The following is an 18,438-nucleotide window of genomic DNA, read 5'->3' on the forward strand; positions in this document are numbered from 1 at the left end:
TATAAGAAAGGAATGATAAACCTTATAAACTTATTTGTAAAAGAAAATTTGTTCTTTAAGAAAAGAATATTCATTAAGTGATTCACATAGATTATATAACATTATTTATTCTAGATATATGGATAAGCTTGTTTTACCACAGGGGAATTTACGTATCACTTTGATAATTTTATAGAATTCTCCTTATCTGTCTCTCTGCTTTGAAAGAATTAATTCACTGATGATTATGAAAGAGTTAGTTTTAAGGATTGAAATAAAATGGGAAAAATTTAAGTACTTGAACATAAACTTTTTGGTTCCAATAAGAACAGAAGCTGAAATGAAACAAACTGCATAAATAGCTCCACACCAATGGAGGCAGGATTGATGACTCCTTACTGACATCTGCACCATGTGGTTTCTCTGTAAGAACTCCTATAAATGGAGTTCTTCTAAATGATAAGAAACACCTCCAAAAGAAAGCCATAGGTACTATTTCCTGTATAAAAGCTGTCTGGCAGACAGGAATGTAAAAAGATCAACATTTTTTAGCTTGTGAAAAGGAAAGGACCAGATGCTATAGGAAGAAGACTTTTAAACATTATTCCAAGAAATGATAGGTTGAAGAAATGATTTAGCAAAGCTAACATAGGGATAAAATGGTGTTAACAGACTTTGCACCACCAAGTCAGAACCAAGTATGGAGCTCATCTATCCCATGTATTTCACTGCCTGAATCGGTGAAACAGAGGAATTCAGAGAACAGGCTTTATACTCAGACTATCTAGCCTTGAACTCTGGCAAAAAACTACGTTGCTGTACAACCCAGGGCTAGTTACTATTCTCTTTATGCCTGTGTATCCTCACTTGTAAAACTCACCTAAGAGTAAAACTTCATAAGATAATAGTAAGGGCCATTTTATGTAATTCATGTAAAAATACCTAAAATAAAGAATTAATGTCAGATTGTAAGAAGTCCAAAATTTTCAGTTTCTTCATACATAAATTAGGAATAATAGTACTTCTTTTATACATTTTTAAGAGTCAAATGAATTAACACTTGTAAAGTGCTTAGCAGAATCCCTGAAACCTGATAAAACATTTCATTAATAGTAGCTATTATTATTAGCTATTAAGAGTTTCAAAAAGTAATACCTGCAATTTGGGGACAGAGTTCAATATAATTTGTCCTAGGCTTTCAATGACTTTGTACATCCTGGAAACAATCATTAATTGTAAATGATAAGTACTTTCAGGTTTTAAACCTAAAAACACATTATTTCTAATACATTTTCATAAAGACGGACATTTCAGAATTAATTTCATCACACACCGGTATGCTCTTCAGTGGACTTTCACAAATATCAAAGAAAGATCATAAAATATGATATTGCTGATTTCTTCTTGCCCCATTCCAAACTTGTGTAGACCTTTTACTGAGTTTAGCACTTCCTTTCTTGATCCAGTTGCCTCTTTTTATCATCTACCAATTAACTCTTCTAAACTTATTCTAATTATATTCAAATCCTTTATAGAACTCTGCCTCTCATTGCAGTAGATGATCCAATCTTTGTTATCACAGAAGAAATAGAGCTTGTCTATTGTCACTTCCTTGATTGTCCTCCGCTTTGGCCTCCTGATATCAATATTGATACCACTTTGTATGTCTTTCTTTTTTTAAACCATTGTATTAAGTCACATTGCATGACAAAATGCTAAAGACTGGGTGGCTGAAACAACAGATATTTTTTCTCATAGTTCTAGAGGCTGGGAAGCCAAGAATCAAGGAATCGGTATATTTGATTGCTGGTGAAGACCTTCTTTCTAGTTTATAGAAGGCTTCTTTCTCCCTGCATCCTCAGAGAGTGCTCTAGTCTCCCTTCCTCTACTTAACACTAATGCCATCATGGAGGTCTTACCTTCTTTGCCTCATCTAAAGCTAATTACCTCCCGAAGGCTTCACCTCCAAATAACATCATATTGGGAGTTAGGCTTCAACACACGAATTTGGGGTGATACAGACATTCACCACTACCTTTTTTTTGTTTTTTTTGAGACGGTGTCTCGCTCTGTCGCCCAGGCTGGAGTGCAGTGGCGCGATCTCGGCTCACTGCAAGCTCCGCCTCCCGGGTTCACGCCATTCTCCTGCCTCAGCCTCCCGAGTAGCTGGGACTACAGGCGCCCACAACCGCGCCCGGCTAATTTTTCGTATTTTTAGTAGAGACGGGGTTTCACCGTGGTCTCGATCTCCTGACCTTGTGATCCGCCCGCCTCGGCCTCCCAAAGTGCTGGGATTACAGGCGTGAGCCACCGCGCCCGGCCCACCACTACCATTTTTATAGTTAATTAGTATTAAGTAGTATATTCATACTGTGCAAATATCACCACCATCCATCTCTGGGATTCACTTCATCTTGCAAAACTGAAACTCTTTACCCATTAAACAACCCCCTATTTCCCTCCCTGCCAGGAGTTATGGACTCCTGGCAACAACCATTATATCTTCTGTTATCTATGATTTTGACTACTTAAGTTTCCTAACTTAAGTGAAATCACATATTATTTGTCCTTTGTGATTGGCTTATTTCACTTACCATAATGTCCTTCAGGTTCGCCCATGTTGTAGCATATGTCCAAAATTTCTGTGTGTATGAGGTCTATTTGGCCTATGTTTTATTCAAGTACTCTATGTCCTTATCGATCTCCTGTCTGGATGTTGTATTCATTATTAAAAGTGAGGTACTAAAATATCCTACCATTATTGTATTGCTGTCTATCTCTTCCTGCATTTATGATTCTCTTGACCTTGGTGAACATTTTTTTGTGACAGTTTTCTGTCGGGTACATTATTTAACTCCATTTTATTAGGATTGGTTTCTGAAAATCTATCTTCTTCCTTTGTTTGGAGGATCTTTGCCTGATTCTTCATTTTCCTTGACTGTAGAGGTGTTCGCACATTAGACAAAACAGGCACTTCTTCCATTCTTCATGACCTGGTCTTGAAAATGAGAAGACCTTCACCCTTCAGCCTGGCCAGAGATTTGGGAACCTCTGCCAACTGTTTTCCTTCCCAAGGGAATCTGAGAGATGGGATTTTTGTTCACTTGCTCTATGCTGAGGAGGGGGTGAGCTATGGTGTCTACTAGCCCAAACTCCCATTTCCATTATCCCATAGGCAACTAGACTGTGCCAGATTCATCAGAGTTTCATGATTGGTGAGACAGATACTGTTTTTTGGGGCAGCCCCAGAGAAGCTGCGATCCTGAATCAACTCTTGGATCTATGATGACTATCTCTAGATCTAGATCTGTGGCATCTACAAGCCTAGCCTGCTTTCTGCGTCTTCCCCCAGGGGGTTAAACTATGTTGAATTTATCAGAGTTCCAGGACTGGTAAGATAAATCCTAGTTCTTTAGGCAACTACCAAGAAGTTGGGGGGCTGAACACATGAGTGAATCAACCTTTTCTAGGGGCTGAAAGCGAGGATTATTTAAAATCTGCTTACTCTGTGCTGAGCATATGGGAGAGTCTGTGCTATCTACCAGTCCAGAATGCAATCTCTGTTCACTCTGGGATCATTAGATTGTATCAAACCCCTCAGGGCTCCAGGACTGGCAAGACAGAAGCCAGTCCTGGGGGGAGCCCCCTTGGAAAAGTTGGGGTGCTAAACATGGGAACCAATCGAGGGGAGAACATCCTGAGTGAATATGGGAGCTAGGAAATCTCTTCCTGATTGTCTGGTACTGCACCAGGGGCAGGGAATCTGCAAGAGGGTGACTCAAATCTCCATATCAGCTTCAGTGCATCTGTTTTGCATTCTGTCAAGGTGCAGGAGCCTTTCAGTTAGTTTCTGTATTTCTCACAAAGGCAACTTGTTCATGAATTGTTGCCGAATCAGTTTGTTAATTGGGGAGAGGAAGTTCAGAGTTTCCTACTCTGCCATCTTGCTAAGGTCATTCCCCATAAATTTTGTTGTTTAAATTTTCATTTTTCGGCTGAGTGCGGTGGCTCACACCAGTAAGCCCAGCACTTTGGGAGGCTGAGGCAGGTGGATCACGAGGTCAGGAGATCGAGACCATCCTGGCTAATATGGTGAAACCCCATCTCTACTAAAAATACAAAAAAGTAGCCGGGCGTGGTGGTAAGCGCCAGTATTCCCAGCTACTCGGGAGGCTGAGGCAGGAGAATGGCGTGAACCTGGGAGGCAGAGTTTGCAGTGAGCCGAGATCATGCCACTGCACTCCAGCCTGGGTGACAGAGCGAGACTCTGTCTAAAAAGAAACAAAAATCATTTTTCTCAAGATAATTTCCCATTTCCTTTATGATTTCTTATTTGATCCTTTGTTTCGTGGCATCATGTTTAATTTCTATATATCTGTTAATTTTCCAGTTTCCCTTCTTCTGTTGATTTTTAGTTTCATTTCATTTCGACTGGAAAAGACACTGTATGATTTTAACCTTTTAAATTTATAAGGAAGTGTTTTGTGGCCTAAAATATTTTCTATTCTAGAGAATGTCCCATGTGTGCTTGAGAAAAATGTATATCCTGCTGTTGTTGGGTGAATTGTTCTGTTAGGTCAAATTGTTTTATAGTGTTGTTCAAATTCTCTATTTCCTTATCGATCTTTGTCTGATCATTCTGTTACTGAAAGTGGATATTAAAGTATCCAATAATTATTGTAGCAGTGCCTAGTTTTCTTTTCAATTCTGTCAATGTTTATTTCTTGTATTTTGAATCTCTGATATTAGGTGCATATAAATAAAATAGAGAATAGAAAAACAACATGTACAAACAACTAAACCTAAAGTTGTCCTTTTAAAAATCAAAAAACATGATCTACTTTAGCTGTATTAAGAAAGATAACTCAAGTAAGACCATTAACAAAGGGCATTTTAGGTGTTATTAAAACCTATATATAACCAGTAGATGGTAGAAAATACATGAAGACAAAATACAGAGAATGGTTCTTGAATTTTTCTGCTATAATAGTTTTTGCATTCCTTAAAAGCACAATATTATGATATTTTACAATAAAAATAACAGGGCCTATGGGAAAATAGGATTCATGGCAGATGCCCTCAAACTCATATCATTTTATAGGTTACACATGAATCCTTCTCACAATAAAAATATGATCATGGTTTTAAACATTTTAAATTCCTAAGAAGTAAGGAAAATACTATAGTGCTTTCCTTAACAGAAGACTTGACATTTACTTTTTGGTATGAAAGTGATGAAGTGGGATGGTGAGTTATGAAGAAGAGATGAATGGTAGCTCGTCCAAAAGTGATCTTCAGCAATTCACCCTGTTCCTGCATGTGCCTGCCACTCTTGCCAATAAACTCTGTTTACTTCCCATGTTGACATTGGGCCTGGACATTTGACTGGCTTAGGCCAATTATAAGTTAGTAAGCATTGTGCAAATGGAGACTTGATAAGCACTTGCACATTGGGATTAGTCCTCTTCAGAGTCTTCTCTGGGATCTCAGTCACTATCCTGTGAAAGACCAACCTATGCCCACAGAAACAAATACAAGACACTTGCTGGTATGCCCACCTAAACCCCCAGTTAATGGTCAATACCAACTTGCCAGCCATGTGGGTGAGGCCATTTTTGAACCTTTGCAGCTATTGAAACTGACACCACGTGAAAGAACCACCCCCAACTATCTTCTGAATTCCGGGAGAGAATAAGTGGTTGACTTAAGCCATTAAGTTTCAGAATTGTTTGCTTTTCAAATAGTAGATACTGAAACAGAGTGGAGGAAAGGATATCCTCATACTTAGACTTAAATTTGATGACTCTGAGGTGTAATTCATTGTCCAGAGTCCTTCTAATCTGTCTTAACGTTAGAATTCAAGTTTTATTATTCTCCTAATTTCCTGCTTTTTCAAAGCAGTTGTTTGAATGGCTCCAAATAAGATAGATACCACAAAATGCCATCCTGTTGCTCTTGGCACAATAGACTTCTAGAGAGTTTTCTTTGTCCGCTGTGTCACAGACAGAATCATCCTCATGGTTCTTAAAACTGAAATTACTATGGGATTCAGCATTCCTTTCCTCCCTTTGCTTTGGCCTCTCACCTCTATGTCTGTATTAGTTTTCTCTTGCTGCTGTAACAAATTGACACAAACTGGAAAGTTTACAGTGAAGCCCATCAATCACAGTTTTGTGGATCAGAAGTCTGGGGAATGTCATCTGGGTCTTCTATTTAGAATCTATGATAATAATAATGCCAAAATTGGCCGGACGCGGCCGTGGCTCATGCCTGTAATCCCAGCACCTTGGGAAGCCGATGCAGGCGGATTATCTGAAGTCAGAAGTTCAAGACCAGTCTGGCCAACATGGTGAAACCCCGTCTCTACTAAAAATACAAAAATGATCTGGCCATGGTGGCATGTGCCTGTAATCCCAGCTACTCAGGAAGCTGAGGTGGGAGAGTTGTTTGAACCCAGGAGGTGGAGGTTGCAGTGAGCAGAGATCGTGCCACTGCACTCCAGCCTGGGCAACAGATTGAGACTCTGTCTCAAATAAATAAATAAATAAAGCCAAAATCAAGGTGTTATCTTGATTCTTATCTAGAGGGTCTGGGGAAAAAATCAGCTTCCAAGCACATCCAGATTGTTGCAGAATCCAGTTTCTTTCATCTAAACTGTTTATTTCCTCATGCACTGTCAGCCAGGGGACTCTGTCTGCTCCTAGAGGCTACCCATATCCTACTCATGTGATTGCCTCAAGCTTCAAAGTCAACAATGGTGCACTGAGGTCCACTGATACTCTACTCTCTAACTGGCCCTTCTAAACCCACAGACTATCCAGCATCCGCTTGTTCTGTATTCCTCCTTTGCAAATCCCCATTGCAGATTCTGTCCCGAGTTTCTCAGTCAAACATTGACTGAATTATCATCAATCATCATCATTATCATCGTCATGAAAATAGCATTACTACATTAGTACTAAAAATACTAATGATATTACAACTACTAATTGTTAATTAATAAACATGTTGAGCACTTAAACTACATGCCATAGTTCGCTTATTTCTTTGTATTCATTAATTATAGTTTTTATAACTCTGGCAATAGTCATTAAAGGTGAGGAAAATGAGGCTCAGATGGGTCAAATAACTCAGGAAGGTCACTCTGGAACCCAAGCAAGTAAGTATTTACATACATACATAATATATATACTTGTAAGTATATATTATATGTAATATATAATGTATATACTTGTAAGTATATAAGATCATATATAATATTTATATATACAATATATAATATTAGATAGATGGCATCTGTGATAGAGCTCCACCAGAGTGGCACCCACAGATGACCGTGGAGCTCCTATCCTTCCCTAAGCACCTCTCACAATGCATCTCTCTCTTGCTTCAACATCTCTGTGCTGTCCATCCTGATCTCAAATTTTAACTTTTAAATTTACATTTTGCCAAGTTGGATTAATTCGTGGAACAAAGCTATGAGGTAGAGGACCAAGTCAGAAGCCCCCATGGGATGAGAGAAATGATCTCTATGGAAACTACCAGAGGCACTGCAGTTCACCTATGCTAGTCACCTGCCCAAACCAAAGTAATCAATCTCTCTTATTAAAACCTTTCAAGGGCAATTCATCTGCAGGTTGAGTCCGAGGTTTTCATACCCTGACCTTGGACTATTTCTTTTGCTTATCTTCTACCATTTCCCATCTACCATTTTACAATGTGCTATACCTAACATTTTTTAATTTCTATATACATGAAGAGGCTCTCGCAGAGCAGGACTACCATTGCACATACTGTTTCCCTTCCTGGAACAACTACCCTTCCTCTACTTCTCCTTTTTCATCCAAGTTCTACTTAATTGTCAAGATTAGATCAGGTGTTATCTTTGGGGAGATGTCCCTAAGCCCCGACAACCTGGTTGGACTAGGTATTCTTAAGTATCCTTCCTATGCACCCCCCACAGCACTCTGAGCTCAGCTATTGCTGTATTGCCATACCATATTGAAATTATCTACTTATATGTTTGTACTTTCTATTTGCTTATGGACACCTCAAAACCAGGAGCCCCTGTTTTTCATCTTTATATAAAAGCTTCCAATTACAGTGTACCAAATATTTTTGAAGGCTGCTTTTTATATTTGTTAGTTTTTTAGGACTTCTGATCTATCATTACATGAATTATCTGCAAAATAACCAGACTCACCTTGTGTCATCACCATCCCCAACATGTCTGTGTGCACATACATCGATGTATAGTACCAAATAGGTATCTTCCAATAATAAGTAAGAAATAACAAGTGATTCTGCACTATTATAATTAGGCTCACATAGAAATTCCAGAGCTATTCTGTACTCACAGCTAAAAGATCCAGAAAAGTTATTAAATAATCCATTAAAAAATGAATTACAATCACACAGTCTAGCTTCTAACAGTAAATATTTCTGTTGAAAAAGAACTTTTATTGTGTTTTTAACCAAAATCCCATTCACTTGTTTTGTGTTTTCAGGTTGGACAAGCCCGCTGAAGGTTACTCCTTTACAACCTCATCATGAAGGACGCTCAATAAGTCACATATTTACATTTGATGAGGAGGCAACATGTGCAGTAAGATTTTCTTGCTGGGTGTTATTATACAATATATGTAATTAGTTTATTTCATTGTTTGGTTATTAGATATTGTATGCCCTAGACGAATAGCTACTATGTATATAGTTCTTCTTATGTTCCAGGTATTGTGCAGACCCTTGCAGTCAATGTATATTATACATTACCTTGCATCATTCCTACAATACATGGGGGAGGAGTGAGTAGTAGATGCAGCTGGTGCCCATCACAGACTCCCTTCACTGGCAAGTGTGTCTATTCCCAGTAGCAATGAGTGATGACCACTGAAAGGCTAACAGCCACAAGACTACAGGACTGCACCTTCTCATGCTGTCTCTTTCAGATTTTGGTCAATGACTGACCGACTTCTTAGGGCAACAGATAAATGCTACTCTCCAGCTGAGACTGCATTCTCACTAACTTCTTTTCCTTCTCCTATTCTACTGTCTTCACTCCCCTTGGCCTGAGGACATTCCCACAATATATCACTTGAACAACAATCCTGTCTGAATCCCTGCTCCTTAACCAGTAGTGTTGTTATTCTCATATCATTTGAGAAAACAGAAGCCCAATGATGTTGAGTAACTGACTTTTGATAAGACAGATAATAAATATAAAACCAAAATTTTAACGTAAATATTTTTCAGAATTTAAGGAATATATTCTTAATCATCTTCCTGTGTAGATTTTATAGTCTCTAAATTCTTGGCACTTAAATTGAGATACTTAAAGACTCCTAAGACATACACAGAGATATAAAAACATTTTTTAAAAAAGCTTTATTGAGATATATGTCATGCACCATAAAATTCAGTCCCTTAAAGTGTGCAATTCAATGTTCTTAGAATATTCACAGAGTTGTACAACCATCACCACAATCTAATTTTAGATTTTTATTACCTCAAAAAAACCCATATTCATTAGCAGTAAATGTATGAATACATTGTAAAGAATCAATTTCCATTTCTGTAACTCCTATATGTATTTCTTCTAAAATTCATCTGCCTGGGAATTTACCCGTATAGTGCCATGTTGATTTCTTTTTTTCTCACCTTTTCCTTCACAATAACACTTTCTAGTTTACCACAAAGGGAAATGAGGCATACCTCTCACATATTAACAGCTGTACTACAGTACATGGCCATGAAACAAAGAGCATGAGTCATTTAAAGTACGTGTCCTCAATGCCTCCTTTAACCAGGATGTCACACACATGGTAGGACTTTATGTTTTTCTTTGTCCTACACATTTTTCTTTTATAAGAAAATTATGGTATTAGAAATAGTGGCAATTTTGTCTGTTCTAGGCTATTCTGAATTTAGACAAAATTCATAATGTGATTGCAAGGGTAATGAAAATTTTTATTGATTAGTTTTACTTATTCTATCTTAAAACTCTTATCAAAAGATCCATTGGTCCTGTAGGTAAATCCTGTGAGAGCAAATCAAAGTGAAACTTATAAGAAATTGAAGACCTCGTTGCCTTTTTAAAAAAAATCTATGCTACAAATTTATGGCAAGATTCCATGCTTTAACTATTTTAAAACTAGAATTCTGAAGTAGGAACTTGTCATGGAAAGGCTTATTAGCATACTTATTTAAATTTAAAATACGTTTAGACCTTTTATAGCAGTGAATAAATCTAGGTATTATTTCCAGTAGTGGAAGCCAAGTAATATGGACCAATATTTCCAATGGCAAAACAACTGGATTAATGTTCCTTTTTTCTAATAAGGTAGAGAGAAATTACTAGGCCAACAAGAGGATAGACGCTCTAAAATTTAAGCCTAGCACTTAGGGCCACTTTGATACTGAAAGAATTTGTAATTTTTGAAGAGGCAACCAAAAGTTTGATTTGAACTTTCGGTGGTCTCATAGGAGTAAAAGATCAGAAGCTGGAATGATCCATGAAAAACACCTATGACTGTGGGCTGAATACTTGGAGGCCTGAATCCTACAAGTAAGGATAGGTTAATAATAGAAAGCACTTGAACAGACTACAGCCTAGCTTAATCCAAGTAAACAAGAAAACTTCCAGTCCTGAACTAGGATGAAGGTGATACTAGACTGCTCTCATTTCCAGAAATCAGACAGAAGTAAACAACATTTTTCTTTGAAGGAAGATATTATCTTATTAAATCTCAAAGTATTTTTATTAAAACTTTATTTATTTATTTATTTATTTATTTATTTATTTATTTATTGAGACAGAGTCTCGCTGGTTTGCCCAGGCTGGAGTGCAGTGGCACGATCTCGGCTCACTGCAAGCTCCGCCTCCCGGGTTCACGCCATTCTCCTGCCTCAGCCTCCTGAGTAGCTGGGACTACAGGCGCCCACCACGACGCCCGGCTAATTTTTTGTGTTTTTAGTAGAGACGGGGTTTCACCATGTTAGCCAGGATGGTCTCGATCTCCTGATGCTGTTCCACCCGCCTCCGCCTCCCAAAGTGCTGAGATTACAGGCGTGAGCCACCATGCCCAGCCAAAAACTTTTAAAGTGTAATGTTCAACACATAATTAACAGTATACAAACACATAAGGAGAAAGTACACTGTAAGTGAGAATCAGCAGAAATGAAAGAAAACAGAAACACACATTGAGTCCATACATTGCAAATATGCATAAAATGTTCAAGGACAAAAAAAATGAGCTCACAATTTTTGTAAAAAAATTATAAATTACCAAATGGAAATTAGAAGACTGGGGGAGGGGCTGGGCATGGTGTCTCACACCTGTAATCTTAGCACTTTGGGAGGCCAAGGCAGGATCACTTGAGGCCAGGAGTTTGAGACCAGCCTGGCCAACATGGCGAAACCCCATCTCTACTAAAAATACAAATATTACACCAGGCACAGCGGCTCACACCTGTAATCCCAGCACTTTGGGCTGCCAAGATGGGCGGATCACCTGAGGTCAGGAGTTGGAGAGCAGCCTGGCCAACATGGCAAAACCCCATCTCTATTAAAAATACAAAAATTATCTGGGTGTGGTGGCACATGTCTGGGAGGCCAAGGCAGGTAGATCTCCTGAGGTCAGAAGTTCAAAACCAGTCTGGCCAACATGGCAAAACCCCATCTCTATTAAAAATACAACAATTATCCAGGTGTGGTGGCACATGTCTGTAGTCCCAGCTACTTGGGAAACTAAGGCAGGAGAATCGCTTGAACCCAGGAGGCAGAGGTTGCAGTGAGCCGAGATAGTGCCACTATACTCCACACTCCAGTCTGGATGACAGAGTGAGACTCTGTCTCAACAAGAAAAGAAAGAAAAGAAAGAAAGAAAGAAAGGAAGGGAGGGAGGGAGGGAGGGAGGGAGGAAGGAAGGAAGGAAGGAAGGAAGGGAAGAGAAAAGAAAATTGGGGGTAAAAGTAATTCCAGAACTGAAAAATACAATAAACAAAAGAACTTTATAGATGAGTTCAGTAATAGATTAGACACAGTTATAGAGGGAATTGGGGAACTGGTAGATAAATTAGAAGAAACTATGATGAAGCACAAATATACAAAAATATGAAAAATACAGAAGTGAAAGCCACAAAACTAGGAGATATAGGGAGAAAAAAGAACACATGCTTATTTGGAATCCCAAAAGTGTAAGAGAGAAGAAATAGAGCAGAAGCTAAGATACAATTTTTATATCCACTGAATGTTTATTTCTGATAGCTCACTGAGGCATCCCCTCACATTCTCTGCTGTACATTGAGGATGAGTTATGGTTCCAAATAAACAAGCCAAAGGTGACAGCAACAGAAGCATTCAGCCCCAGCACCAAGAGTAGTGGCAGAAAAAGTCTCAAGTTAAAGGAGGCAAAACATGGAGAACATAAAAATGGAAAAAGGAAAAATCTGAAAGTTCATTTTTCAACATAGATTATGGTAATTGCATTATTTGGAATCTGGACATCAATAGCCATATTTTGTCAGGTCTTGTTAAATATGAAGAAATTCTGGAAATTGAGGCATTGAATGATGCTGATGGTGTTGCAGAATCTTAATGTGGATAATGCTAAAGTTTTATTAGTACATAAAGGAAGTTCTACTTCAATGTGATTACTTTTATCAGTAGAAACTAAGGAACATTTAGAGTTAGAGGTAGAGATTCCAACTGAATCAGATTTCAAGTATAGTAAAGATATCAAAGAGCAAATTTAGTCCCTTCTCTATGAAATAGTAGACACACAACATGTAGAAGACAGCAATAGAGAGAAGATGCACCAGCAAGAAAATAGCCACTCGAAAGTGAAGATAGACAGCAAGGATATTAGGTAGATGATAAATTTGAGTACCTGGAAATGAAAACATTTTATAAAGAAACTGAAGATACATAATGTGTACAAGTGAGTTTGTAGGAATATAATCAGAAAGTGGAAGAGATACTGTATTAGAGAAAAACCTAGATTCCCCTGAAAGATTATGCTATATTATCACGATATAGCATACCAAGATAATAGTCAACAAACATGTGAACTATAGAAAATATGACATAAATTTCAGATACTGCTAGAGAAGATTTAAACAAAGGTTTAGAAAAAGTAATTGTCCCTTTGATAAAGGGCAATAAAAACTGGTGGATTTCAGACTACGATGACTCAGGCTGATGGGAGTTATTATGAAGAGTGATACTTACATTGATTATACCTACCCTGATATTTTTGTTAGAAATTACTATATTAGTTTCAAACATACTACTTAAGACATAAATTTGTATCTATTTGAAACATGTAGCTAATTAATTAGAAAAAAAGTTAATGACATTATTTAGGGGATTGGGTTGTAAAATGCCTCTTCGGACACAAGTAAATTATATGGATTGATGTATAGTACAAAACACTTCTTAGCACATTAGACTGGTCATATCATAGCTGCTGTTATTAGACACCTGTTTAAATTTTAGAAAACTAACATAAATTACTAGCACTTAATTTCAGGCTTGTTTTGCCTCTGGCTAATTAAGCACCCTCACACCAGTAGCTCTAGTATTGCACTATGTTTTTAAAATAAAAGTGAATAAGGCCTCCCCATTAAGATTGATTTATGATATATAAAATGTTGTCAGGGCCTACTTGTTTACAAAATGTGAACCATTTTCACTGGAATTTACCTATTTATGGCTCAGAAATAGTTTTATGTTGAAAATATTTTTATTTTAGAAAAGGAGATAAACATAACTTCATTCATGAAATAAATATTAGCCTAAAGAATAATAAGAAATGTTTTCCTTTAAGTGTCAGAGGCAGCATTTCATCAAGTTAACACAGTATTTATTTATTTATTTATTTATTTATTTATTTATTTATTTATGACAGTATCTTGTTCTGTCGCCCCAGCTGGAGTTCAGTGGCATGATCTCAGCTTACTACAACCTCTGCCTCCTGGGTTCAAGCAATTCTCATGCTTCATCTTCCCAAGTAGCTGGGATTACAGGCATGTGCCACTACGCCTGATTATTTTTTGTACTTTTAGTAGAGACAGGTTTCACCATGTTGGCCTGGTTGTTCTCGAATTCCAGACCTCAAGTGATCCTCCCGCCTTGGCCTCCCAAAGTGCGGGATTACAGGTGTGAGCCACCGTGCCAGGCCAACACTGTTTTAAAATAAGGTAATTGTTTTGGTTACTAGGGTCAGAATCAAAGAGATTTTTTTTTTATTATAGCTACCTCAAATTGCAATTTAATAATTTCTACGTATGTAGAATAACCCAAAATAATAAAATAAGCTGTAATTTTTCTGATGTGATATTACGGATAGATACGGCATTGATATTGTTGATACAACATTGACATTAATTTGAATAATGTTAATTTATATTCTCAGATTTAGAACACTATTACTTTTATAAAGCAATACTTTTTATAAGAATCTCAGGAATAAAAGGACTGGTGAATAAATAAAGTAAGTTATACTGGATTTTTCGGTACACAATCATTCAAAAAATTCTGGGAATTGAGGATCAATTCTGCTGTAGTCAATTTGAATATTTTGTAATTCCAAATCTGAATAAATAAAGCTTGTATTTAATCATGTAGAAACATGAAAAAAATTAATAAATATTTTAAAAATGTAAAATTTCTTCATTTAATATTATTTGAGTGCAGTAAAATACAGAAGAATTTAAAAAGTAAAGACCTAATCAACCAGAGAAAAACTTCATAAAACCAAAATCAGTGATAATATCTTAAAAGCAGCCAGAGGTAGGGGAAAAAACACAGATTACCTTCAAAGGCTTGACAGATCTTTTCTACATAGCAATAATAGATTACAGCAGGAGTTCTAACATATATATTTATATTTATTATATATTTAATATATAATATATTCATATTTAATATGTTGTATATAGTTTATATATTATATATTGTATATTTATATATTTGATATATAGTTTTACATATTATATTATATACTATATGTTATATTTATATATTTGTATATGATACATTAGATTTATATATTTGATATATAATATGCTTATATTTATATATAATATTTACCACTTTTACATTTCATATATTATATACTTATATTTATATATAATATATACTACATATTATATAAATATATTATATGTGTAGACATCATATATTATCTATAATATATACATTATATATTATCTATAATATATACATCATATATTATATATTAAATATTATATATAAATATGTTATACGTTATGTGATATAGATTATAATGTATAGTTATAACTAATATGATATCTAACATGCATAATATATATAATCATGTTATTATATATTATAATATATAATTAGATATATATTACTATGTATTATTACATAATATATGATTATATATAAAAACATAAGCTAATATATAATATGTAAAATATATATTTATAATCTGTAAATCATCAACTAACATATAATAAATATATATGTAATATCTTTATCATAATAAAATGTATATTATATATTTATATATGATATATGATAACATTATATTATCATATATATGATACATATATATATTGAAATGGTGTCATTGTCTGGGGTAGTACCCGAGGTTTGTTGTCCCATGGCCATGGAAAATTAACACACACCAGAGTGAGGACAAGGTGGTTGTTTAATAGACAAAAGAAAGAGAAGAGCTCTCTGTGCAGAGAGGGGTCCTGGAGAAAATGGGTTCCTACTTCCGCAGTGAAAAAAGCTTGAGGAGATGGTGTCTGATTTACATAGGGCACACAAAATTGGCTGAACCAGATGTGCCATTTGCATAGCACATGAGAATCTGGCCACTGCCACCCTAATCTTATTATGTAGATGGGTTCTCTACCTGACTGGCACCTTGTTGCTTGCTTTTTACTGTATGCGTGGTGACAAAGAAAAGGGAAGATGGAGCCTCCATGTTGAATATACCTGGCTTCCAGGTAGCCCTTCCCTATCAACACAGCTGTCGGCATTCACACATGCAAGCTTCGAGCTTGCTTATCTATGTTTGCAGCTGGATTTTTCAGGCTGATCTTTGTTAGAAAATAAATTATTTGGGTGCTGCTTTTTGTTAAAAGGGAAACCCTGCCAAGGACTCTGTTGCCCTTACTATCTGATTAAACAATTTGTTTCTAGTTCCTGTATCAACATGACATTGTATTTTCCTACACTGACAGAGAAAGCAACATTAAATTAAAAATATTGCAAACCACACAAAATCCACAAAATGAATGGAAGAAAATAAAATAAATCTATTCAAAATTCAACCAACTGTAATGAAACAAAAAACAAGAATCAAAACAATCTAGTGAAGACAGTTACTCCCACATCAACTATTTAGCAGTAAATGAAACATTGTACTACAACACTCCAAACTGAATTACATATTTTCAAATAAGTCTTTGAGATTATAAAGGTCTGCCTTCATACAGAACTCCAAAAATTAAATACAAATAAAATAATCAGTGACAAAAAATAATAAAAATTGATCTTGGAATAATAATTAAATGGTGCAAAGGAAAAACAGAAAAAAACAAAAATGTAATAAAAGACATTGAATAAAAAATGAAAAACATCCAAGAGAATGAACATGAGATAAAGAATATTTGAAAGTGTTAAAGATAAGGTGGTTGAAGTGGAAGATAAACAAAGAAGAAACAATATACATATAATTGGAGTTCCTGAAGAACAAAAACCAAACAGTGGAACAGAATGTGTTAAACCATGGTTTCTGGACCTTGGCATGGTCAGAATTTTGGGCTTCATAATTCTTTGCTGAAGGAGACTATCCTGTGCAATGTAGGATGATTAGCAGCACCCCTGACCTCACCCACTAGATGCCAGTAGCACCCTTCCCAGGTGAATGAAAAGCTACAAAATGAACAGCAAAGTAAATCAAAAGAAAGCATGGAAAGAAAAATAAAAAATGATAAGCAAAGTAATGAATAAATTAAAGAAGATGAAGTAACAGGCACTCAAGCTACTTTTCTGCTTTAGCCAAATAGAAAACTGGACAAATTGTAAAAAAAAAAAAAAAATCATTTCCAGACACTGGCCAAAGGCACTTAAAGACTGAGATCTCTAAAGAAGGGAAACTAACAATGTGAGCCCTACAATTACACCAGCTTGCTTCCTGGGGTGGGCAGTTTTTAAGCCACAGTCCAGGAAAGTGAAACCCAAACATAGCTTTACATTCCTGTTGGATTGAAGAGAGAGATTAGAGTTCTGAGAAGCCAAGGAATGGAGAATTTGCAGGGTAAGATGACAGAAAAGAGGGAGTTATGAGGATGTGGAGGAGCAGTGGGGCTTTGGAAATATGCAGAAGAGATAGCTCGGGTCTTTGGGTACTGATCTGTGTATACAAAAGAAGGAACTACTAAAGCTAAGGAAAAACCCACTGTAAAGAAATGGGCGTAAGCTTTCCCTGAAACTCAAAGAGGACAGGGAACATTTTATGTCCCCACAAACTAGAATAAAACACTTTATAGTACATAGGTACATCAGGTCAGATCTTCAAAAGGATATTACCTTTGTAGTTAGGCTTAACTAGTTCAACTTTAAAGATTGCTCTGGACTTTCTCAAATTTTAAAAGCACCCGACTGATTCCAATTACTTTATTTGCTGGAAAAAAATCCAAAACTTAAGAATAAAACAACTTCCAGCAACCAACCAACAACTTAAAGTCCAAAATAAGTTATCAGTTTAAAAAATAAAATGAAACTACTTTTCATGCAAAGAAGCAGAAAAATATTGCCCATAGGGGAAAAATCAGTCAATAATAACAGTCCTATGAGTGATAGACGTAAAGGACCAAGCAACTATTGTATTCAAACAGCTATTACAAATCTGTTTCATATGTTCAGATCATAGAGACAATCATAACCATGATAACAAGGGATGATGTGAAGATGCAAACGGACTTCTAGACATGAAAAATACATCTGAAGTAAAAGATAAGTTGGTAGTTTTAAGAACAGAGCAGATCTTGCATGATGAAAGATCAGTAAAAATAAAGACATAACAACATAAACTATTCAAGATGAAAAGAGAGAAAATAAAGCTTCAAAATAAAGCATTAGTTACTGTGGAACAGTATCTAGTAAGACGTCTAACATACATGCATTGGAGTCTCAGAATAAAAGTGAGTTGAAAAAAAAGGTTGGTGACACAATGACACAAATTGTTCCTAACTGATAAAAATTATAAATCTGAAGACACAAAATATTCAACAAATTTCAATCTGTATAAAAATGTTTTAAAATTATGCCCAAAACACATCAATGACGTTACTGAAAAACAGCGATAAAAATAAAATCTTAAAAACAACTAGAGAAAAGATATTTACAAAGAAACACATGTAAGAATGACTTCTGGCTTTTTGTCAGTTTGTGCAAGCCAGAAGAAAATAAATGCATAT

The 18,438-nt window shown here is 36.0% G+C and overlaps 1 protein-coding gene across 1 annotated transcript in view; it reads left to right on the forward strand.

The window, feature by feature from the left end:
* Positions 1-18,438, forward strand: part of SPATA48 (spermatogenesis associated 48) — a 66,208-nt gene that overhangs the window by 1,196 nt on the left and 46,574 nt on the right. Inside the window, exon 2 of the mRNA XM_050785554.1 lies at positions 8,487-8,584. Coding sequence (XP_050641511.1) covers positions 8,487-8,584 — 98 coding nt within the window. The remainder of the gene's footprint in view (positions 1-8,486; positions 8,585-18,438) is intronic.

Source organism: Macaca thibetana, chromosome 3, assembly GCF_024542745.1.
Source record: "Macaca thibetana thibetana isolate TM-01 chromosome 3, ASM2454274v1, whole genome shotgun sequence".
Classification (NCBI taxonomy): domain Eukaryota; kingdom Metazoa; phylum Chordata; class Mammalia; order Primates; family Cercopithecidae; genus Macaca; species Macaca thibetana.